Source organism: Peromyscus eremicus, chromosome 18, assembly GCF_949786415.1.
Source record: "Peromyscus eremicus chromosome 18, PerEre_H2_v1, whole genome shotgun sequence".
Taxonomy (NCBI): domain Eukaryota; kingdom Metazoa; phylum Chordata; class Mammalia; order Rodentia; family Cricetidae; genus Peromyscus; species Peromyscus eremicus.
The window spans coordinates 27,264,893-27,290,303 of record NC_081434.1 but is presented as its reverse complement, the minus strand read 5'-3'; the positions used below and the strand labels follow the sequence as shown (position 1 = coordinate 27,290,303).

At 36.4% G+C, this 25,411-nt stretch overlaps 1 protein-coding gene across 1 annotated transcript in view; it reads right to left on the bottom strand.

Annotated features, from left to right (window-relative positions):
- The window catches only part of Tmtc3 (transmembrane O-mannosyltransferase targeting cadherins 3), a 53,182-nt gene that overhangs the window by 9,372 nt on the left and 18,399 nt on the right, over nt 1-25,411 (bottom strand). Inside the window, exons 7-11 of the mRNA XM_059245345.1 lie at nt 20,459-20,711; nt 14,572-14,720; nt 12,710-12,830; nt 8,224-8,335; nt 981-1,084 (exon numbers count right to left, since the gene is read on the bottom strand). Coding sequence (XP_059101328.1) covers nt 981-1,084; nt 8,224-8,335; nt 12,710-12,830; nt 14,572-14,720; nt 20,459-20,711 — 739 coding nt within the window. The remainder of the gene's footprint in view (nt 1-980; nt 1,085-8,223; nt 8,336-12,709; nt 12,831-14,571; nt 14,721-20,458; nt 20,712-25,411) is intronic.

The window sequence follows — 25,411 nt, the reverse complement described above, 5'->3', positions numbered from 1 at the left end:
TTCCTAGTGGCTCATTTCAAATAACATAGAACCTAAGGTTTTGCTGATATATAACAAAATAAATCATAAAAAATACGAAAAGCAAGCAGGGCACTGTTGCACATGCCTTTAATCCCAGCACTAGAGAGGCAAAAATGGAGTTCTGCAACTAAGAGGCCAGCTTGTCTACACAGAAGAACCCATAAAAAAAAAAAAAAAAAAAAAAAAGAAAAAAGAAAAGAAAAGCACTTAGAAGCACCTGAAAATATAAATACAGTTTTGACACTGGAGATTTATATTGTTTTCATTCATGCCCGTTATGAATTTTTCTGGCTTTCTGTTTACACTTCTCTTCGTATTAAGTCAGATAAACCAGAACTTTTACAGGTCAAGGTCTTGCAGTCTCCAACACAAGATAAAACCCATTTCAGTCCAACTCTGTTAGCTCTAATGCCATCAGGAAAGTTATTTCTTGGCTGCAACAGTCGGGCAGCTAGTTTTATTTTAGAGTCATGTTCAATCCTCACTTGTTCTGTAAAGGTGAAAAATACAATGCTCTAACTGAAATTCAAGTATTACACGTAATATAAATACAGATCTTTGGTACTACATATCCAATGACGTTATACCTGTATTATTGCAACAACTGATCAGCACAACAAAGCAGCAGAGGCAAGCTTGGCTGCTGTTTTACCACTTGTCTGAATTTCTCTGAGAAGAGTAATGCTGGACTTACTGTTTAAAGTACATAAGTCAAATTCTCTTAATTTGGTCATTTACAGCAATTTATAATCAGCATCAGATATTTACGTTCTAAGACTCAGCATTTATATGTGAACTATACCAAGCATTTTTAAAAAATCAATTGAGCAAGAAGTTACCTCTAGTGAGGAACAGCCTGGGGGATATACTATAGTTTAGTATCAATGAATTTAGCAAAATTTTTCTGTTTAGGTAATTCTTACTCCTATGGACATGACACAGTAAATAAGGCAACTTACTTGAGGCATTAGTGATTTAGCCAACATATAAGATTCTTCTGCTTCTCTAGTTCTGTTTAAATTTTTGTAAGTTCTTCCTACGTTCATGTGGGCACCAATATCATCTAAAGCAAAACAAAACATTTCTTGTCAAATATACTAGGCATTTTTTATTGTCACTATTGAGAAGGCAGGTTCTGAGAAGCAAATAAGGAATTTGAGAGCGGACTGGGCCCGCTTTCTGTGAAGTTTGAAAACAACTTGGTATAACTTAGAATGGCCATGACTCATGAACAGTACAAAATGACTGAGACCCTCGAAGGACACAAAGTGTGTGAAACATGGGAATCCAGAGTTCATCTTTGAAGGTTGAGGAAGAGAGACAAAGACAATGGACTATCTTCACTACATTCTACTACATCATACTACAGAAAATTAGTTTCTATTTCCTTAATCTTACAATTCTGAAATTCACTAAAAAATGCAGTCCAACTCTACAAGTGAAAATGATTATGGGAATTCCTATAATTAGGACATGGGTTTAACTAACAAATATACATCATGGTAGAATTACAGCTAAGAAATGGAAAAACCTGTAATTAAGAGACAATTTTGTGAATGTGATCAGAGTAGAATGTCAGGTTGGTGTAGGTTGATATAAGATGTTGTGGTCATTCTTTTTAAATCATGATACAGTCTTATGTAACTTAAAGAAAATTTAAAGTTAATACCAGAATGTCGAGATTTCTATCTCATTTCCTGATATGGAAAATAAAATGAACAGTAAATTTATTTAGGGGGTGAATAAATATGCATCTTTAAGAAAGATGAGGACTAATTACACAATAATTTAAAAAAGACCTAAGTCTAATAATTATTTCAAAGGTTTTGAATACAGTTGAGAGGATCTTAAATCAGACCGTTTTTACTCAACATCAATATCTAACAGATATGACTGGGTTTCAATTATGATTTCCACTTGCCTGAAACACTGATGATCTTGCAATTGTGGAACAGTAGTTCTCTGAGTGCAACCCCAGGACACATAGGGAGGGGCCAAACATATATATCTTGGGCATTCCCCTAGAAGGAGAGCACCAGTCCTAAGAGCTTGTTGTGTGATGCTCATTATATTTCAACTGAGTGAAACTGCATAAAAACTGGCAGAGGAGTAAGTTTTGAGAACTGGATGTTCCTCATAATTTTGTTTCTAGTAGCCCTGAAGTGCAAATAATCCAACAGTCCGTGAATATATAAATGGATGGCCACATGAAGTGCCACTCAGCCAAACTAAAGTATTTTTTAAAATTCACGAACAACATTGATGAGTATCAAAATAATTATACACAGCAAGAAATACAGAAAAAATGAGTCCATAGAGAATGATTTTTTCTATATACAATCTTAGAAAAAGAAAAGAAATATATAGTACTTGAAAGCAATTCTATTTTATTTGGTGGAAAGGATTATAAAAAAATGAAAGATTTGGGAGACGGTTGGATATTTTAATTATCTTGGTGGTAATGGTCTTATGGGTATGAAAACTTTCAGATTTCTAAATCGTCTTTTTTTTAAAAAAACTATTCTTTGTACAGCCTGTGATCCTCATAATTACCTTCAATGATTTATACTTACAAGGAGTTTTAATTCAAGGGCCATTCTCTAGCTATTAATTCTAACTTTTATGCTTTTTACTTTTATATTTTAACTATACATTTTAAGTATTTAAAAATACATGAATACACACTCACATATTTTTGTTGTGCATTTATATGTATTTTTTTAACATATCTTTTATACCTTACAGCAAATATATTTCTTTGGAATATTTTGAGTTGGCTAATCAAAGCAACCAAGGACCCTAAAAATTTAATTTATTCCTATTTATATTAGTTAAGCAAAAAGCAGAGATAAGAGTTTCCTGATATCCTTCTACTTGCCTAGGGATATTCTTTCCAAATAGGAAGAAATTAGGGGTCTGACATCTGGCATAGACAAAGGAAATCTCAAATGGTTGCTCCTCAGGAACTTCATTAGTAGACAGCCTTGCACACTACGCATGGCTCCCCTGTCACACAAAGCCCCAACCCTTATTCTGTAGTTACACCTATATAAGGTTCAGTCATTGCTGAAGCTCATACTGTATTATGACTCCCATCCTTAGGCATGTAATAAAACTTGCATTTTTCCTGTTATTTGTCTGTTGTCAGTTTATATGACCAACTAAAATGATCAAATGTCAGAAAGAACAGAACAAATTCTCAACTGCATTTCCCATGGGAGCCTCGGGGCAACAGTAAAACTGCTCTGCTCACTGCTGGGTTCTAGCAGTTCAAGCAGCACCTGACACATGCTTATGTTTCAACACCCAGGTGATGAGCAGACTCCTGGAGCCCTGTGCTATCCTTCTCTTTCGGCCTTCCTCCCTGGGGTAAACAGGTCTGGACTGTCAGCCAAAGGTCACGTACACAGGCTGTATGCCCTTGTGAAGTGGTGGAACACTGAAGAGAGAACTAGTGGAAGAAGTCAGGTCGGTGCAGGGATGCCAAGAAGGGAATGTTTGAACTCAGGCCCTTTTCTGTTCCTCTTTGCTTCCTGGTTGTCATAAGGTGAGCAACCTCTTCTACTGTATAATAAGTACTGTCTACCCAAAGGCTCAGAGCAATTGATCAAGTCACCTAAAACTTTCCTTGTCTTCTTTCATGCTGATTATCTCAGTATTCAATACAGTAATAGAAGCATGAATATTCACTGTATCCCACACCTGTAAATTAACTCCTTGTTTCCTAGTTGCATTGAAAATAATGTATTTGTTAATATAGCTTACCCTTACCTACTATATTATGATGGGCTAGACACTGGCCTAAGGCTTTTATAATGAGTATTTAATCCATACAAAGAGAGTTGATTACTTTTCAAAATGTGATACCTAGAAAATTTGTGATTGAACTCATTTTAATATAAGGTCTATTTGAGACCAGGTTCTAAGTTTTTTTTTTTTTTAAAGGCAGCTTAGTCTATCCTCATTTCTTTAAAAAAAATAAAAAAGAATATATAACAGACAAGTACCTTAATCTGCTGAGGCCTCTCCTGACCTGACAGCCTCAGATTCTTGATCTCTCTGTCCTCGTGTCCTAAGTGCTGACATTGTAGGCCCATGGCACCATAAGTGGTTTCAGAGTCTAAGCTTTTAACCACCAAACAATTGCCTCTTCCAGCTTACCTTGGTCATTCTGTTACTTTCGGCAATATCTAGTAATGTCATACAAGAACATGGTATTCTCCCTGCCAGGTGACTGTGAACACAGCCACACAGGAAGAAGTCAGAAGGCACATCATAAATGTTGTATTCAGTGTTTCCAGTCTATGTGCTTATCCAAAAGAAACCAGAATGATGTGGACCCTCTATCTTCCCAGTCTATGGCTTATTAAAACCTACTTCTGAACATGTTGATGGTGAAGTCATACTCGAGCTATATACAGGATATATGCTTAAAACAGAAATAAGTGAGGACTGGAGAGATGGCTCAGAGGTTAAGAGCACTGACTGCTCTTCCGGAGGTCCTGAGTTCAGTTCCCAGCACCCACATGGTGGCTCACAACCATCTGTAATGAGATCTGGTGCCCTCTTCTGTATACATAATAATAAAAAAATAAATTAAAAAAAAACAGAAATAAGTGAAAACTGAGGGGGCAATTACTTAAGACTGAGTGCTTACACATGCAACATTCTGTAATATATGACACCATTCACATAAACTGATCACTGAAAAATATATTTCACATATGCACTTGATTCAGTCTTTACAAAATTGCTGAAACAGAAATCACTACCCCAACACAGAAGTGAGAAAGACAAAAGTGAGGAGGCTTAAGTGTTGAGTATAAAAGTGATAACCTGAGCTGGCAAGATGGCTCATTTGTAAAGGCACCAAGCCTGGCAACCTGAATTTTTTCCCTTGGGCTAGACCGAAGGACAGAACTGACTCTCCTAGTTGTCTTGTGACCGCTACAAGTACATGCATACACACACACACACACACACACACACACACACACACACACACACACACTGCCACTAGCACATGTGTACACACACACATACACAGACTGCCACAAGCACATGCATACACACACACACACACACACACGCAATGCAACAAATTTTTAAAAAGATAAAATTCCAGAATGAAAATCTAAGACTTTAATAAGAAATGAATTAGAATTACTACATTTAATGAATTTTACCAGTGTAAAACATGAATCAGATGTTTATGTTGCTACAAGGAAGCTTCACATTTTCAACAAGCCAGTATTGCAAACAAATTAAGAATTAAGTTAGTAAATATAACACAAGAAATAAGTGCGTGTGTGTATCTTGCAGAAAAGATACGAAAGAAATTTACGGGGTCTACAAATAAGCACTTTGGCTTAGTTAGAAGAGAAGATGTTTGAAAAGAGGCCATAGGAAACAGGTTATAAAAGACAAGTAACAGAAGTATGTATGGTAGAAGACAGATGGGAACAGAAAACATTCTATGCTCAAGATACACACATCAAAGAGGAGATATAGGACACATACCCCATCTTCCAAGAAAAACTAGCCTACATGAAAAGTCAAGGAAGATAGAATAGCAACAGTTACATTTCTACACCCCTTTCTACCAAAATTGTCTTTTTTTTTTAAACCAACCAGTTTCCCCTCCCTCTTCTTTACCTGTTCTTAACCCTCCCACTTCCTTTCTACTCCCCTCGCAATCCACTCCTCAGAAAGGGTAAGGCCTGCCATGAGTCAACAAAGCATGGCATATCAAGTTAAGGCAGGACTAAGTCCCTCCCCGCTGCATCAGGGCTGAGCAAGGCATCCCACCATAGGGAATAGGTTCCAAAAAGCCAGCTCATGTGCCAGGGACAGATCCTGGTCCCACTGCTGTGGCCGCACAAACAAACCAAGCCACACAACTGTCACCCACATGCCGAGGACCTAGGTTGGTCCCATGCAGGCTCCCTAGATGTTGGTCCAGAGTCCATGAGCTCCCACATGCTCAGGTCAGCTGTCTCTGTGGTTTCCCCCATCATGATCCTGACCCCCTTTCCTCCTACAATCCCTCCTCCCTCTCTTCAACTTCTGGAGCTCGGCCCAATGCCTGGCTGTGGATCTCTGCATCTGCTTCCAGCAGTCACAGGATAAAGGCTCTCTGATGACAATTAGGGTAGTTACCACTGATTACAGGAGAAGGCCAGTTCAGGCACCCTCTCCACTATTGCTCGGAGTTTTAGCTGGGGTCATCCTTGTGGATTTCTGTGATTTTCCCTGGTACCAGGGTTCTCCCTAACACCACAATGCCTCCCTCTATTAAGATATCTCTTTCATTGCTGTCCCTCTGTCTTAATGACATAGTTGCTCTGTACCTCTTTCTGTGGTGACTATGACCTTTTCTTATTCTTTGTAACACTGGGCCTGGAGGAAGAGTGGGTATTACCATGAATGCCAGTTTTTAATTCTAGACAATTGTGAGTCCTTTTAAAAGTATCTCTCAACTTTGATGACTATTAAACTGCTTATCTACATCTATTTTTACAGCTACCAATATTTGACTCTGACAGCTGACCTGAGCTAGTGGGAGCTCATGGACTCTAGACCAACAGCTAGGGAGCCTGCATGGGACCGACCTAGGTCCTCTGCATGTGGGTGACAGCTGTGTAGCTTGGTCTGTTTGTGGGGCCCCTAGCAGTAGGACTCAGAGAGTCAAATATCCTGGAGCTCTTGGGCTCTCTCCAACATTACAACTGCCAAAATTCTTTAATTTCAACAATCTATATACATGCAACTATTTTTTCTTTTAGAGTTTTTTTTTTTTTTTGTGTGTGTGTGTGTGAGAGAGAGAGAGAGACAGACAGACAGACAGACAGAGAGACAAAGACAGAGAGACAGAGAGGCAGCCTTGTCTCTACAAAGCCCTGTCCATCCTGGAACTTACTATGTAGACCAGGCTGGCCTTGAACTTAGAGATCCACTTATCTCTGCCTCCCAAGTGCTGGTGTTAAAGGAGTGTGACACTATACCTGGCATACACATGGTATTTTCTAACACTGTGCCCTTGGTGCAGTGCCCAATTCATGGGATAGTTAGAATATGGGGATCGTTCCATTTGTCTTTGAACAGAATCGAATGTTGGTATCTAGTGGTATCAGTAGTTGGAGGCAACCTTTAGTAAAATAATTCTGCATACTTGAAATGTCAGTAGCACTCTTCCTAAAAAACCGCTGCTCCAGTTACATGCTACTCAGATACCAACATTTCTTCAGGTAGATCTGATCTCGGCACTTTTCTCCCATCCCTTTGGAATCAATTTAGATTATAAACATTGATCCCTTAGCCTTTTCTTCCTTAGTAAAACACATCTGAAAAAAAATTCTAATTCTTATTAACAGAGTAATTCATGCCTCAAGATCATCACCTTAGCTGGAAAGTAAGGGGAGGAAAACATTTAACTGGATCAACAGAGTGACTTTTCAGTTATTACTAATCTCAAGCAGGGTGCTAATGCTGCTTGGCAACTGTAATGTTTTTCTAGCTGCCTACCCCTGCTTCATGTGGATAAATCATATGAGAGCTTACAAGAAATGTACAATTCAAGGTTATACCTATATCTGCACCAGAATATCACTAGAACAAGATCTCTAGGAGACTGATATGCACACTGAAGTTTGTGAAGCACTGTCTCACAGGACCATTTTGCATTCTCCCTGTTCATACATCTCAAACAGTCCATTCCTTTGCTGTCTACTAGTGTTTGTACTTTTGCACTGACGAACAGAAGCCAACAGAAGGCGACTTCAGGTTACTACAGATTACTGACTCGCCTCCCATCCACAGTCTACACTGTGCCTTCTTAGTGACCACAATTTATTCTAGGTCCTACAAGTAATGCAGCTTGTACACCAGATCCCGCCTATCTTCCCACAATGCACCATTACTTTTCTCAGCTACATGGATACACTTGACCTCCGCCTTGTTTCTCCCAAAACGCTTTGTCATTCTGCCATCTTCTCTTGGCCTATCACCACAGCATTAGTCACAACACCCGTTCATTTTTTCCTATGGTGTCTTCAATAATTCTTCCTCTACCCCCTTGAACTCAGCTTAATCAACCGTGTGCCCTCACTCCACCCAATGTGCACATTAGTGCCATCTAACAACTACAATTTTAATAAAGCCTTAGGAAATAAGCTATTCGTCAATTTAGTAAACAGTGTTTACCTGGCTGAACATAGGTAGCCTGCAAGAAGTATTTCAAAGCTCTCTCAAAGTTCTTCTCATTTTCCAGAGCATGACCCACATTATTCCATAATTTGGCATTGTTTTTATTCACCTTAAACACAAGTAAAAACATAATGAGCTATAGTCAGAAATATAGCACCACTACCAACAATCCAAAAACCTCCAGTTCATAGACATTTGTTTGGTTGACTATTGGGAAAGGAATGTTTTACGGAAATACTCCGAGAAATGAGACAAAGTTCACTTTTCTCTAACGTATCATAAAACAACATCACTTTGACTTCGTTTATGTTTCAGAAATGTTCCCAAAGTTTTATTCGACTAGAGCACAATCCTGTTTGAAAACTACTGCAGTAGTATTTGTATTCTGTTTAGGAGAGAAGGTACTAGAATATAAGAATATATTTTGGTTGGACATGTTTAAAGCTATTTACATAGCTTACTATGGAAATAGAAATGCTGAGATTAAAGTTGTGAAATCCATGTGTGTGTTTCAAGCTCACAGATGGGTAAAACATGATACATAGCCAAAGGAGTAGCTGCAGTGATTGGAACTATGGGCTTTATTCAGCGTCCTGAGAATAAATGCAGGCAAAATTCTTAATAATTATGGGATGCCATTAATATACAAAAATTATGGATTTAATATGGCAATGATGCTTCAATTACCTACACAGTTAGGAGGGAAGTAAAACTGCACAATACAAGAAAGATCATCTGCTGTGTGATATTTTGTGTTCTGACAAATGAAGCTTGCATGGAGATCAGAGTGCGGAGCTAGCCACTAGCTAGCCATAGAGGCCAGGCAGTGGTGGCTCACACCTTTAATGCCAGCACTTGGGAGGCTTATGCCTTTAATCCCAGCACAATCAGGAGACAGAGACAGGAATATAAGGCAGGTGAAGATAGGATCTTGGTCCCATTTGGTCTTAAGATTTGTAGAGGTAAGAAGTCTCTAGTGGCTGCTTCTCGGCTTCTCTGATCTTTCAGATTATTATCCTGATATTTGACTCTTTTTATTGATAAGACAAGTCAGGATCACACTTCATCTGGTTAGGTATAGTACTATCTTAAAATTTAAACTTTCTGTTTTGATATTAATGGTGTTTAAGTTTTCTACAGTGAACAATAAACTTTCCTAACAGCAATCTCTAAAGTCTCTAAAAAGATGATGGGGCCCCTCAATGATGATTCCACCTGGACTATGGTAATGCCACTAAGACGACAAATAGTACCTAAAGATTGGCTTTGGACTACAAACTTCTCAGGACAATTTCAAGGTGGCTAGCAGAGATGGTCCAGCTGCACAGACTACTCTAGCCAGGACTTGAGACAAGCCCTTCATTTTCCCATTACACAGACACTGGACAACAAATGATACAGCTAGCTGTGGTGATATACTGTGTACCTTAATAAACTTGTCTGAAATGTGGTGATATATTGTGTACCCTAATAAACTTGCCTGAGAATCAGAGGACAGAGCCAGCCATTAGATTAGAAACAGAGCCAGGCAGTGGTGGCACATACCTTTAATCCCAGCACTTGAGATCTCATCGTTTGCTTGGTAAGCACAAACACCTTTAATCCCAGGAAGTAATATGGCAGGGCAGAGAAAGGGATATAAGGCATGAGGAAACAGGAACTCACTCTCTTTAGGCTGAGGATTCTGTAGAGTTAAAAACTAGTGGCTGGCTATTCTGCTTCTCTGATCCTCAGGCAAGTTTATTAGAGTACACAATATATCACCACAGTTGGCTCTTCCTGGACTTGACAATTATCCCATATTTTCAGGGTCTCCTAAAGATGTTGTCACCTCCAGACAGGACGAAGTAATTTTAAGAACAGGATGCCCACATTCCTAAGAGATAGGGTGGGTGGTTTTTGGTCGTTCAGTGGGTGATGGATATTTCTCATCGTTTAGGGGGGTTGGTTACAAATTATTATTGGTAATGGTCAGGAAAAAGCTGGACAAAGGAGATTAGATTCAGTGATCTTGTTCTGAAAGGAAAAAGGGGGGTAGAGAAATAGGATAAAAAGGTAGAGTATTGAATCTATTTTTAGACCAAAGAAAGCAACTATTAGTTTTAAATATTTTACATTGGCTTGGATTTTTGTACATTGATACAAATTTGAGATTATTTTTGTTATACTGTATATATGTTACAGAAATGATAGGATAAAAAGGTAGATTATTGAATCTACTTTTAAACCAAAAAAGCAACTACTAGCTTTAAATATTTTACATTGATATGGATTTTTGTGTATTGATACAAATTTAAGGTTATTTTGGTTAAAACATACTGTACATACATTGCTATTCTTGTTCAAGGCATTGTACCTACACAGCTCATCTAACAATGTAATGTAAATTTCAAGTCCTTGAAAGTTATTATTACAAACTATTTAGGATAATAAAGAAATGCAGGTTAGTAGTTAGTCACCTATTACAATCAAATTTGTAGTCATGTTAGGTGTGTTTTCAAGGTCAAACAGATATATTTTAGATAGACAAGTGGTCTTCAAACACTTCAGAGATCTACAGAATATGGCATTTAAGATGTCTTAATAACATAAGATCCTCTCCCTCTTTCTCTCTCTCTCTTTTTAATGACAATGAGACATGTCTGCACCAATCTACTTCAAAGAAGATGATGGGCATTGAAGAAACTCCATATGTTACTTTCTTTGTGGCAAAAGTTAGTCATTGGGCAAGAAACTGCCCTTGCCTCGACTGCTGACAGTATTCTGTCCAAAATGGACAAGCAGGACAGAAAAGAAAGTGACTGCAGAACTTTGCCAAAACAAGGTAGGACAGTTCCTCGAAAATCCTGCTTCACAGATAAGTCTGTCAATATTCTAGGCCTGTAGGTCGAAGGTGGAGGCCCCAACACTGTAGAGGAATCTTGGGTGACTGTCCAGGCAGCCAGCTGTTTCATTTCTTATTTTCGGAAGTTGTTTGCTTTACACTTCCTGTTTACTCAGGTAATATTATATCCTTCTCAGGTCTCTGATGGAGTTGAAGACTTTATAGTTATAGTTTTCCCTTTTTACAAATTCAGAAAAGACACGCACAAAAGAGGTGTAAAGTGTATAAGGTTGAGAGACATCAAAAGATAGTTTTGGGTTGGTAATGCAAGTTAGGATAGAAAGTGAATTAGGTACAACACTTTGGACTCAACAAGATAGGACAGATAGTATTTTCTCTAAATTTGTCAAATGCTAATTGATTAGATATTGCTAATGTAATTATTGCCGGTATATATTTGTATGTGTTTATTGTACTTATTGTATACAGTTTTTCTATGTTAGTTAAAACCTTTGCTTTTTGTTTAGACAAAATTAAGAGGCCAGGGGGTGGTTGCTCACACCTTTGATCCCAGTACTTGAGAGGCTTACATCTTTAATCCCAGCACAATTTGGAGGTGGAGACAGGAATATGAGGTGGGTAGAGACAGGATCTAGGCCCCCCGTTCAGTCTGAGGATTCATAGAGGTAAGAAGTCTCTAGTGGCTGCTGCTCTGCTTCTCTGATCTTTCAGGTTGTTACCCTGATATCTGACTCCTGGTTTTAATTGATAAGACAAATTAGGATTTCACTTTAATCATCCAATCTTAAGTAGATGTTATATAAAGATATCTCATGAAGCAGATGATTCAATAAAGCTAAGTAATGGAAAATATAGAAGATGTCAGAAGGAGGGGCTGGAGGAATGGCTCAGCAGTTTAAAGCATGGACTGCGCTCACAGGACTTGAGTTTGCTTTCTACTATTCAGATCAGGCAGCTTCAGGGGAATCTACCACCTCTGGCCTCAGTGAGCACCTGAACTCACATGCACATACCCACACACAGACATCTGCACATATATACAATTAAAAAAAAGAAATAGGCAAAAGAAAATATGAGTTTAGAGATTTGGAAAGGATAAGAGAGAACGAAAGCTTGGGGGAAAAATTCCATTTTTAAATAAAATTCTGTCTACTAACTCTGTTACCAATAGCGCTGAACCAGTACACTCCTTCACACAGCAGGGTGACACTTGTGTTATATATTTCATCTCACTGAACTAATAATGCATTGATTTTAGAACTCTCATTATTCTATACCATTAACACTAACAAAGCCACCAATGAACTGTGAGCTGTCATATCCTATACTACCATGCTATTAAGACACTGAATGGTAAAAACTGTGCACCTAAGAACTAAGAAGATATAGTTTTCTATGTAAAAATTTTGCCATGTGACTTTCACATGAATTTAGTATACCATTCACAGAACTACTTATATATTCTTTCGACATATAATTAAATAGTACTTAGGGAGTTGGTTATAGTATATATTATATAAAAACAATTTATTGCTACTTGCCTAAAATGGAAGTAAATGTCTGCCTAAAAGTATAGTAAAAAATGGTTTCACATTTTCACATTTTCACTTTCCTGTCCTCTGAGTAATAATACTTTACCTTTAATGCTGACATAAACAATGTATATTCAGACTCCCAGTCCCAATTCCTATGGAGTGTTTTCAGGGCATGGGTTAATATCACCATGGACAGACAAATCCAAGAGAGTTTTTTCAATACACTGTTCAAAAGATATAAGAAGAAAAAAAGTACTGTCTTCATTACCAAAAGCATTTTACATCTTAGAAGAGGTAACAAATATGTTAAACATTTCCAAATTATCATTTTGAATTCATTCTAACAACTTCCACAGTTAGAAAGCACAACACCCCCAAATTAAATATTATGAATATGGCCTTCCAACTGAGACTTCACTGATATTTTATTCAGTCTTTGGGTTTTGTAGATCTATTACAAAATTCCCATTGGACAGCAAAGTCTGAGGATGCTCAAGCCTTCATCTAAGATGGTAAACATTTGCAGAGCCTACACAACTTTCCTATATATTTTAAACAATGCTTAATGACTGTGCAAGAGTTAATAGTTTACTGTTAAGGGACAATGATATGTAAAAGTCTACACAAATTTGGTACAAATTCAAATTTTTTCTAATATATTGCTCTTTTAGTCTCTGATTATTTTTATTTATATTTTAAGGTCAGAACTGTCTGTTAAAAAACAGAGGAAAACCTATAAAACAGATGCCAATCCCAAAACTTTAGGCCAATTGTTGACATCTGATTCTTCACTCATAACAGGAGGATTACATCAATCTCTATTATCTCACTTGGTTAATATTTTGAAACTGTCTGTGTTTTGGATCTCTAACACGGTTCAATATCTTACATTTCGACAGATCCACTTAGGCAGAACAAGATAATATGGATCAGATAGCATCACTGGAAGAACTACAATGTAAATTGTAATCAACACTTCTGTTTACTAGATGCATGACCTCGGGCAATTCAGGTAACTTGCATGAGCTTCAATTTTCACATTTGCACAGGAGGGCAGGTGTGTTAAGATTAAATGAGAAAATAATTCTAAATGTCTATCATGAATAATCCTTGGCACATAGTAGGCCCTAAAAATTGGTGACGATAACAACTGGATACACTGGTAGAAATTATAAGAAAGGTTTGATAGATATGGCTGATAATTGTGAAACTAAATAGGACAGTTTACTGAGTGCATGTGTGTCAAAAGAGGCTAGATGCAAAATGCAGAAAAAAATGAAAATATTCAAAGAATGGATATAGCATGAAGATTCTGAGCTGGAACTTATATAAGATAACGAGGTGGGGGATAAGTTTATAAAAATCATGGAAATAATTTTTAAATAAAAGTCTTAACTGGATATAAAAGGAGGCAATATGTAAGAGATGTTAAGATTGATGTAGAGAGTCAGCTGTAAATCAAAATTAGTATCATTTATTGGTATATTAAACGTACATAATCCCTTTGGTTATGTCAGTTTCTAAGCATACTGTTAGAAGCTTAACTGTTAAAGCACCACAGAAACCTACATTATTTTATAATGAAGACGGTGATAGGAAATTATGAATGCTTGCTAAACACATTTTAGGTACACTCAGAACTCAATGACTCTAATCGGATGACCATATCTTAGTCACTGCATATGAAAGTGGAAATGGTCATTTGTGCTTGAGTTTCAATAACAGTATCATTGTTCCACTTGGGTCTGACTCAGGTGGTTGTCTTGGGCTGTAATATAAATTATATAGAGAACACAGAGGGAGTAGGTGAAGAGCTTTTCTAACTTGAACTACAGCTATCAAGATGAAAAGACTAAGAGTATGGCTTAGAAAACTGGACTACATACAGACTAACATACTAACACATTAAATTTTAATGTATTTAATTCTAAATTTAATAATCAGACAAACTAGCATTTAATTCACCTTTTGTTTGAAATTTTTTGCCATCCATGAGCTACTAAAATACAGAACCCCATGCTAGGAACATATAATACTCGCTCAGCAACAACAAATCCAACAGGAAAGAAAAGGTTGGATGCAGGAATAAATGGTAATGCCATTAAACAAAGTGCCTAGAATGAAAAAAAAAGATAGCACATTAAATTAAAAAAATACACAGATGACAAACAATAAAAGCTTTTATAATTTATTTTGAGTAAATGAGTTTGTAGAATATTTTAGATAATACTACCATGAACAGTAAACATAAAGGCAACACGGGTAGTAATAAACATCAGTATGTACATCAGCAAGATAAGAAGGAAGTTTTTGATTTACAGGATTTACTTTGGGAGACTGCCTACAGACTTTATGAGTTGTCATTTGAAATTAGACTCTGAACCTTTTACAGCATTGGAGATATGAAAAACATAATTAGCAATACTTCACTTGATCTGTGAGAAATACAACTTTTAGCTAAGTTTATTAACAAGGTTCACTTAGTTAAATTACTTTTTAAAAGAATATTTTGAAAAATAGCAAAAAATCCAATAAAAAAAATGGGCAGAGAAGACATACAAACAACCAAAAGCTGTATGAAAAATGCTCTATATTACTACTCATCAGAGAAATGCAAACTTAAAGTTTAATGAACTCCGTCAGAGTTAGAGTGCCATTGTCAGAAAGACAACAGAAAGCAAGTGTTGAGAAGAATGTAGAGGAATGTTAATCAATGCATACTTAATGATAGGAACTTATTTGTAGCGGGTAGCCATTCCAGCTTTGGTCTGGGAGTTCCAACCCCCATTGAGGCTTCGGTAACTATCACGCCTACAAGGCGGGGCCAGGAGAGGGCCCTGAAGACCCGAGATCCCGATGCACCACCTTCTCTCGTTTCCTGGACCCTGAACGCTGAAGGTAGACCGAGCAGAGTTCTCCAGAGAACATGCCGGACTGTGCTGCGTCTTTACCAGATCCCGCAACTTACCTATCCCTTCATTTGTAAGTTATGCCACTAAATAAATCTCCCTTTTAACTACATGGAGTGGCCTTAATAATTTCACCAATACCGAATTAGCAATGTTATTACATGCAACAGGACGGGAATGCCTCAAGATATTAAAAAGAGTCATACAATCCAGCGATCCCACTAGTTTATATCGAAAAGAAGGAAACCCACACACTGTAACGTATCTACCCTTCCATTCTTGCACCACGGTTCAGAACAGCCAGCAAATGGAACCAACTTAGTGATGGGCAGATGGATGAACAGATAAAGTAGGGCATATATGCACAAGAAAATCCTATTTAGCCTTAAAAGGAGGAAGAAACTCTTGCCATTTGCAACAGGGATAAAAGTGCTGGACATTATATAATATGCCATACTCCTGATACTTTCATTTGTATATGGACTATAAAAAAGTGATGTCAGAAACAGAATGGAATGGTGTTTACCAGAGCAAGGCAGAGGAGTCTGGGGAGATGTTGGTCAAGGGACATAAACTTTTGTTACACAGGAAGAAAGAAATGAAAAAGAAGAAAAAACCTTACACACCCAACTTTTGTGCATGTGGTAACAGTAAGCTGAGAAAATGTCAATAGATTTTTTTAGGAAAACAAAATCACCAAGGTTGGTAACAGACAAAAATGTTGGTTTCTAGAACACTACTACAAGAAACCCTATAATACTGGAGTCTGAAAGATTGAAGTAAGGTATAGTTTAGATTAGACATGGACGTCTGGTTCTATAGCTTACAGATACTCTGGTTCTAAAACTTATATAATATCCTGGTTCTATAGCTTGTATAACATTCTTTTTTCAAAGAAGATTTTTCTGAATGGTGGTTTTTTTTTTCTTCCTTATTTTTATTTTAGGTGTGTGGGTGTTTTGCCTGCATGTGTGTGTATCTGTGCCGTGCCTACAGAAGTCAGAAGAGGGTATCAGATGCCCTGAGAACAGACGTACACATCTTTGTGAACTACAATACAGGTGCTGGGAATTGAATCTGGGTCCTCTGGAAGAGCAGCTGGTGCTTTCAACTTCTGAGCCATCTCTCCAGCCCCCTTCCCCCCCCAGAATTCTAATGAGTTACATGTTTAAAAAGAGGTTTATACTATGCATGTAAAAATAAAACTGTCCCTTTAAATAAGTAGATTTTATTCTTTAAAACAATCTCTAAAATGGTAGCATTGCATACTGAGAAAAACGTAAGGATATTCAGATTTCCTGTCCTTCAGAAAATGTGATGACATGTGGCTTCTTGACTATAAAGCGACCCATGACTAAGCATATAAATTACATGGGAGGATTTAAATTTGATAGCTTAGGACTTGTAGCTGTGGACATTTGCTTCCGTATTTTGTTTCCCTTCTTCTTTTTTTTTTTGTTTTTCATTTTGTTTTTGAGATAGGATTTCTTGTAGCTTAGGCTGGCCTTGAAATTGCTATGTTGTCAAGGATGATCTTGAACTTCTGATCTTCCTGTCTGCACCTAGGACCTCATGCACATCAGCAGAGCAACCTGTCCAGTCAGCTACATCCCTAGGCCCCTGTTTTGTTTTATAGGACTTACTTGAATATGCAATTTAACACTTCAGTTTCAGAAATCTGAAGCTTTCGAAAGGACCTGAGGAAGGGCCGTCTCTTTTCTTATACTTCATTAATGAGATGAAGATGAAGCTGCATCACATCAATTAACTGGTCTGAAATTTCAGTATTTAAAAAATCAAAGCACAAACTATTAAGGATTTTTTTTACTTCTCATTTCCTAGAGACACATGATTAATAAAACAACCACATAGAGTAAAGCTATTTAGCTACATTAATGACTAAATTACATAAACAAGGAAAATGATCACTCAGTTAAAGTCTGACTATATCTTTTTAATGATTACTTAGAAATCTTAATTAATGAAGTACTAATTAATGTATGCCAATCTTCGTAACTATGATTAGCCTATAGTTTTCTTCTCCTAATAATAGAAAGTCCTTTTGAGAAGAATATTATAGGCCGGAGAAACAGCTTAGCAGTTAAAAGAGATTGTTCTTCAAAAGGACCTGGGTTTAGTTCATAATACCCTCAGTGGCAGCTCACAACTGTCTGTAACTCCAGTCTTAGGGGATCCAATGCCCTCTTCTGGGCCCTGTAAGCACCAGGCACACGCACATGGTATACAGACAGAGATGAAGGCAAAGCATTCATATGTAAGAAAAAAAATCAAAACAATAAAAAAAAAAAGGGACATTAGTGGCAAGAGCCAAGAGTTTAAAGATAAATCCCAAACTTAATTCTTTTGTAATATAAACTACTCAATCATCCTGAGAACACTTCCTTATAAGCAAAAATGGGGACTAACAACTCTTGCATTATATTGTTGATATATATTTAATATCTTAATAGATACCTAATATGGAATCTGTCTTTGGGCACTACTTTCTTGTCCTGCTTCTTCAGACATCTTCAGAAAAGTTAACATTTAAGAAAATTAGCATGACTTAAGAGTATATGCGAAACAGTTATGTCCAAGGGCATAATTTTTCTTTTACATATATGAAATAACATATAACTTAAGTAAATCATTAAGTAAATTTATTTCATTGCTTTTATTTTTTTAATCTATCTGCCTATATCTTTAACTTGGAGTCTCCTATCTTTCAACTGTTCTTTTAGCACAAGTTCAAAAGTAAATATATTTATTTTGTGTGAATTTACTTAAGCAGCAACGGACTCTTAGGAAAAGTATTGAGACTGGACTGACAAAATTCATATCATTATAAGTTCAAGGTCACCAACTTCAGAACTCTCCCAGACTCCTCAGGCTTTCTAGGTTTCCCTGCTATGTATAATTCCATTCTCTTTGATTGTTCTGATTCTTGACTGCTTTTATCAAACTTCTCACCCATGTTTTTATCAGGAAACCATTGTTTCTAATTTATGGAGGCAAAGCGAAAGGGTGAGGACTAAAAATCACAGAACAAAGAGAAACAACTCTCAGCTGCCTTTACTAACTACCCTCACCAACATTGATTGACATTCCTGCTTCTTCATTTCCTTCACGTAAGAGAACAGTGAATTTACCCATCCAACTGACACCACATTTTTGCTAGGTGTTCTGCTGATCTTCACAAACCTACTAGTTACTCACTTTCTTACTTATTCAATGGCTTTCTACATAAATCTAGTCAGCATACCTAAATTTAAACCTGTTGCCTCTGGAACCTTAGATATCATTTTGTGTACCTGTCTCCCCATTTATTACATCCCTTACCCATAAAACAATTGTGGGACAAAACTTTTAAAGCTGTGGTTACAACCACTTGCTTTAAAGTCACTTAACGGTTCAACTAAATAATTCTGAAATTACAAAGGCAACCCATTAGTGATATCTTTGTTTCTAAAAAGTCCACAACACAAATGAAATGCTTTTTAAGTATCAACCAATGGTCTATCTGATATGAACTAGCTCTTATTTTTCTCATGTTCCAGTAAAACTGCTTCAGTGATACCTTGTCGAATCCAACATTTTCAAATAGATCTCATTTTTATGTTTAACAATGCCTGTTAAAGTCAACCAGTCACTCTTTCCTAAAACATTTGCCTGTTTTTGGGAGTCTGTGTCCTACCTAGATTGTTTTCTTCTCCACAAACAATTTAAATATGGAGTTCTTTCAGAATTCAGTAGTAGTTCAACTTCTTTTACACTACTCAGTTATGTTAACTATTTTCTAGGAGAGAATGAACACCAAGAATGCTGCAGCATCCCTAAGTTTGAGTGGCCCTCGTTGTGACTTGAATGATATTAAGCCTATAGAAAACTGGTAAAGGCCTGTTTGAGAAAGGCTTCTCCCAGCTGCCCTGTCCTCCATCCCATGCACCTATCTATGCATCCTCTGGTTTCATTTAGTACCTCCAGACTAAGTGAGGCCTAAGCATTTCTTCTGAAGTTCAAAGTACTGTTCAAAAACTCCAATAGGATGTTTTAAAGATACACCCTTGCACGTTTGAGTATAAAAGCCAACAGATCTTTTTCCTACGCTCCGCATTCTTTCAATTTTTTTCTGTATGTTAGCCATTTGTCACAAGTTTCTTAGACTGCAAACTCTCTGGAAATAAGGACCTGAGAGCTCCTCTCACACAGGGCCTCACAAGCTACCACGTAAAGAGGGTGCAATCAATTCACAAATTTATACCAACAAAACGTTAGTCTAGTGGTGCTAGCCAGGAACGATGTCCTTGTGAAACATTAAAATACTTTCTACCGTACAGTAAATGCTAAAGAAAATGTTACCTTCAACAATTAAAAAAGAGTGAGGAAAAATAAATCCTGCAAAGTCAAGACTGAAGGAGGAAATTTTCAAAATGAGTGTGCACACACACATACACATACAAACACACATAAATTTTGAAATAATCAGAGGTCTCTAGACACAGCCGCACTCAGGGAGCAATTAAAATCTTGTTAACAGGACTTAAAGTCTCTATTGCTTTAGCTGCATACTGCATGACACTATTCACAGTGCCAGGAAAGCAAGCATACAATGTAATCTTTTTTTTTTTTAATGTGAATAAGAAATGTAGAGAAAGAAAATGAATGACAAAGGGATCTGATTGTGATTTCATTGTTTCATCACATTAGAAAAATATTATTAGTTTCTGTTTTACACAGCTGCTTGTGCATGCTAAAATATACCTGTAAAATAATTCCATTATTCATTTAATTAATAAGTAATAAGGACAATGTAACATATGTTCATAAATTGAGAATGATCAACAAAGAAATATACTTCTAGAAGCACACATTGGATAAATTACAGATAATGTCGCACGGAACCAACAAAATGCAACATAATTTGAAAAGTTAGGATTTCTTACCATTAGGACAGTCTTTGAGGAATCACCAGGGTATCGGAGACTGAATATTCCCAAAGCCCCCAGAAAGCAAAAGAAAGCAAAAGTGGCGAGATTGCGAATATCTAGAAATGACTCTATGAGTGGTATCGTCCCCATGGTCCAATCACAGCAGAGTTCTGAAGGATTCAAGAGAAGCCAAGCGTTCACAGGAAGGAGGTAGTTAAAAGTGAGCTGTCGTGTAGGGGTTGGGCTTACGGCAGCTGGATTATCAAACCTGCACAAACAACAACAAAAAAGGTATTAAAAAAACGTGTTCCCCCAGTGCTGAGGATTGAGACCACCACATTGAATAGGCCAGCACTCTATACTGAGCTATAACACAGCTGGTGGTTTTTTGAGACATGGTTATTGCTTACATAACTCATGCTAACTTTGAACTCAGGATCCTCCTGTCTTAGTTTTTCAAGTATGGTGATTACATATGAATGCACTAAATAAATAGCAAACAACAGCTCCCAGTCTAAATGTTGCAGGCTTTAATTTTTTTTTTAATTAGGGGAGAGAAAAAGGGAGTGGGAGAATGAGTGTAAGTAAGGGCATGGGCATGACACTAATTAACACACACGGGGAAGTCAGAGGACCGCTTGTGACTCAGTTCTCTTTCCATCATGTGAGTTCCTGGGAACTGAACTACTAAGCTTTGGTGGCAAGCGCCTTTACCCACTGAGCAAGCTCAGCCGTCCCAAACCCCACTTTTTAGATAACAATTTTACTTATTAAATATATAGCTAATACACAATTACTTTATGTGCAACACAAGGGTAAATACTTTGGGGCTTTGCAGTTAGGAGTAGTGGCTGCTCTTGTAGAGACCTAAGTTTGGTTCCCAGCACCCACGCTGGGGGCTCGTAACTGCCTGCAACTCCAGCCCCAAGAGAGCTAACATGTTCTTCTGGCCTCTGCTCGTTCCTGCACACATGTGGTGTACACACACACACACACACAGAGTAAAAATAAATCATGTTTTAAAGAGTAAAAATATGTTATAGGTACCTCAGAATCTTGCTGTCTAATTCAAAATCTCAATCAAACTGCCTAATCTAAAAACTGTTTAGATGAGAGAAATGGTATTAAGGGAGAACTGCTTGAAGTGAAATCAGGTCAGCTCTTTTCAGTAATTATTAGAACAATCCAGACATGAATAATAATTCTGACAACCTCTAAAAGTACTTTCATTAAATCAAGACTTTCAAATTAAAGGTCATAAAAAAGTTGTATGAGCTTGAGATTTATTTGTTGTATGGAAGCTTCTATCTAGCAATGTTTTTCTATATGAATCAAAAGTTAGGGTTAAATACTGATAAAATTTATGATTCCTATGGAAAATTTGTCTTTGTACTTTGACTACAGAGCTGCATCACTTAGAACTTTCTTCCTGCTTTGAAATAAAACTGAAAATCACATTACTAATACAAAGTATTTAACATGTAAGCCCACTCAGCATTTTGTGTTCTAATTTTTCTCCTAGTAAATACTAACATGTTCACATTTAGTTTTCTCTAAATCATGATATATTGACTATGAAGTTAATTAGTACAGTCTAATTTTTTTTTTTACAAATTAAGTAAAATTTTTAAAAATAAGTATATGACAAAGGAATATGTTTACATATTTGGTTTGGAATCCAAATACTAAATTTAATTTATTTACATATAGTCCTTAAGAACACAGTTTGTTGTTTTAAAATGAATTAAGCATCAACCTCTATCCTATTTCAGTTGATTTATTTTGAAAAGAATCAAATGGTTGAGAAAAAAAATCAATAGTGCTTGAACAAACAGTGTCATTTAGAACTTATATAGTTGGCTATACATGAAAAGTAACGTCTTTAGAGTCAGAGCTTGAAATGGAAGTAAACAGGCAGAACTGAACCTGAAGCTTTCTCTTCTTTAGAGGAAACACTATTCATTTTTAAAAGTGAACAGATTAGAATACTTGATTTAAAGAATTAATATTTAAGCAAACCAAACCACAAAATCAATTTCTCAGGGCAATATAATAAAATCTAATTTATAAGCATATTTTTAAAAGCTTTTATTTTGAAAAATTTATTTATATGCAATACATACCAAATAAGTACTCACATAGCACATGCATAAATAATTTTTCAGAATGACTGATACACAGAACAAAATTATTAAAACTAAGAGTAAGAAAAACATAATTCAATCTCTTTCCAATCCCTAAATGAGTTTAGTTGATGACAGACAGACTCAGGTAAAAGATAAGCTAAAATTACTTCTTAAAAACAACAACAACAAAAATGCTGAGAATGACTAATAACAGGAAAATACTACAAATGTTTTGGCTTAGATAATAATCTGAATTTTTTTTTATAATCTATTCTGTGAATCTGAATAAGAAAAAAAAATTTCCAGCCATAACTTGTAATGTACTATTATGGATAAAACATCACTATGTGGTTGTTTTTTTTTTCTTCCTCAATTATTTCATGTAATACCAGTTACTTACAATTTATGGGGGACCAGTTAAAATTCATTTTAAATTTTTACTATGATTAAGTGGGAAGAAAGGTAATGTTACAATAGGCAACCACAGAATGCAGATTTTAATTTCTTAAGATAGTCACACTAGAGTGGGCACTATATCCAATTACTCAGTGCCCTTTACAAAGTGAAGACAAACAGACAGGCAAGGCTATATAAAAATGGAGCAAACTTGTATAGAAAGCTACAAGTTAAGGAATGCCAAAGACTGCCAGCAACTACCAGAAGCCAGGCGGCGGGTATGTTGTTTTTAGGTTATCTAGTTTGCAGGGTTTTTTTTGCTATAGCTGTTACAGAAAAACTAACAGCCAGGAAAGAATGTCTAGAAAAAAAATCAGAGATAAGATCTACTAATAAAAAAAAGTCTGGAGGATAGTTACTTAGCAGTTAGGTAGAAATTTTCATAGTTTAGTTCCAAGGTAGAGTAGTCAAGTCAGAAAGCTCTTGTAAAGCAAAGCAATTTCTATCATAAGGCTCACTATGGTTCCACATATAAAATTTAAAAGCAAAAATTAAAAGATATTACAACCTTAAAGAACTAAAATATACGCCAGAACAAACCTCAAGAATATTTATGGGAATATATCAATGCATTCTTAATGCTTTGCATCCATTCAAAAATTACCAGGTATGTGACTAATAAATACAACTCACAATGACAAGAAAATTTACACAACACAAACACATCAAGAAGAATCATACATGATAGAACGTACAATTAAAGACCACAAAACATAAAAGAACATGTAGAAATATGGGAGACATAAGAAAGGCATGTCTGAGTGCACATCTGTGTAGAAAAGCATATCTAAAATGAAAATAAAACAGAATACATTATTTCTCCAAATTTTGAGACAGCCTATAAAAGCAATGCATGCCAGATGGTAGTAAAGCCAACTTTTGAGCCAGCTCCTGGGAAGAGCTGAGATAATGTTCTTAATTGAGTAAAAGTATTTTTTAAAAGCACAAGTGAAATAAAGATATTTCTAGAAATAAAAGTTGAAGGAATTTGTTGCTCATAAACCAGGACATGTCAAATAAGATCCTTCATGGAAAAGTAATAATGGCACAGTAGGAAAGTGTTGATACAACAATGGAATAAAAAGCACTGTAAATAATACCAAAATTTAATATAAGAGATTTATTTTGAATTCTTCCAAAGAAGAACATTCCAAGCAAAAATGTATAGGTAAGGAAGCTATATGCAAATTGCACAGAGGTTGATCTTTGGGAGACAGATGTAGAGGAGATGAGATGTAGTGGTACGTCTAAGAGTTCAATGACAGTTGTGCTCCATTTATGTACAGCCTGAATGATTGGTGGCTGTTTTTTATACTATCATATAATATTATTCCCAGAAACATGAATTGGCCTATATTCTACTTCTGAGATTGGAAGAATTTTAATCTGGGTATTCCACTGTTGTAACAGATCTCAGCCCCAAAAATTCACTGCTACATTTGCCACATGACTTCAGCCTTCCTCTTTGTCCTTCTGGTCCTATGCATTCAACCCATCTTGAACTTTGTTCTATCTGAGATAGGGTTCCAATCCCTAGAAATTCGACATCTACCTCTTGAAGAGGCCAATTTGGACACCATGATTTTGGTGTAATTATAGTAATATCCTCACCTGTGTCCACTAGTCCTTCCAGGACAATGTTGTTAATTCGCACTCTAAGCTTTGGTCTTTGCTCATTTATGGAAGCTGCCAAAATATTTGTTTTATGGTGTTTTTTATTTTCATTTTTGATCCATCTATCAAAGTTGTTCTATCATCCAGTGCAGTATTGTTCTTTACATTAGGCACTGGGTTATTTAATTTTCTGGGGAAGAATTTCCTCTACAGTGATTGGAAATGTTTGGACCACGTTTGATATGAGGGCCTGAGGTGTTTCCCACTGGTAAAGGGTTGCCTAGTATGCCCCTTGTTGATCTGCATTCATTGGTCCAATGTCGGCCTTTGCCACATATTCTGCATAATCCAGAAGGTTGGGGTCTACTGTCTCGATTATTTCTAGAAGAAGCATTGCTTCTAGAAGCACCCTGTGTACAATTTCTTCTTATATGACCTTCTTAATAACCACAGTTAAAACATTTGGTATTTTGAGGCCTCCTTCCACCTATTAGAAGTTGTGGTGGCCATCATGGGAATATCTGGACAAATTAAGATTGACAGTGCTCCAGCATATGTCTCAAATAAAATGAGACAGGGTTTTTTTTTTTTTTGCGTATTACAATATAAAGCATATTAGAGGTTTAATAACAATCCCACAGGCCAAGAAGTCATAGAAAGATCCAATCAAACTTCAAAGGATATGCTAAATAAACAGAAAGAGGTAGCAATCATCCCTAGAAATATATTATATAATGCTTAATTAACTTTGAATTTTCTCAGTGCTGATGAG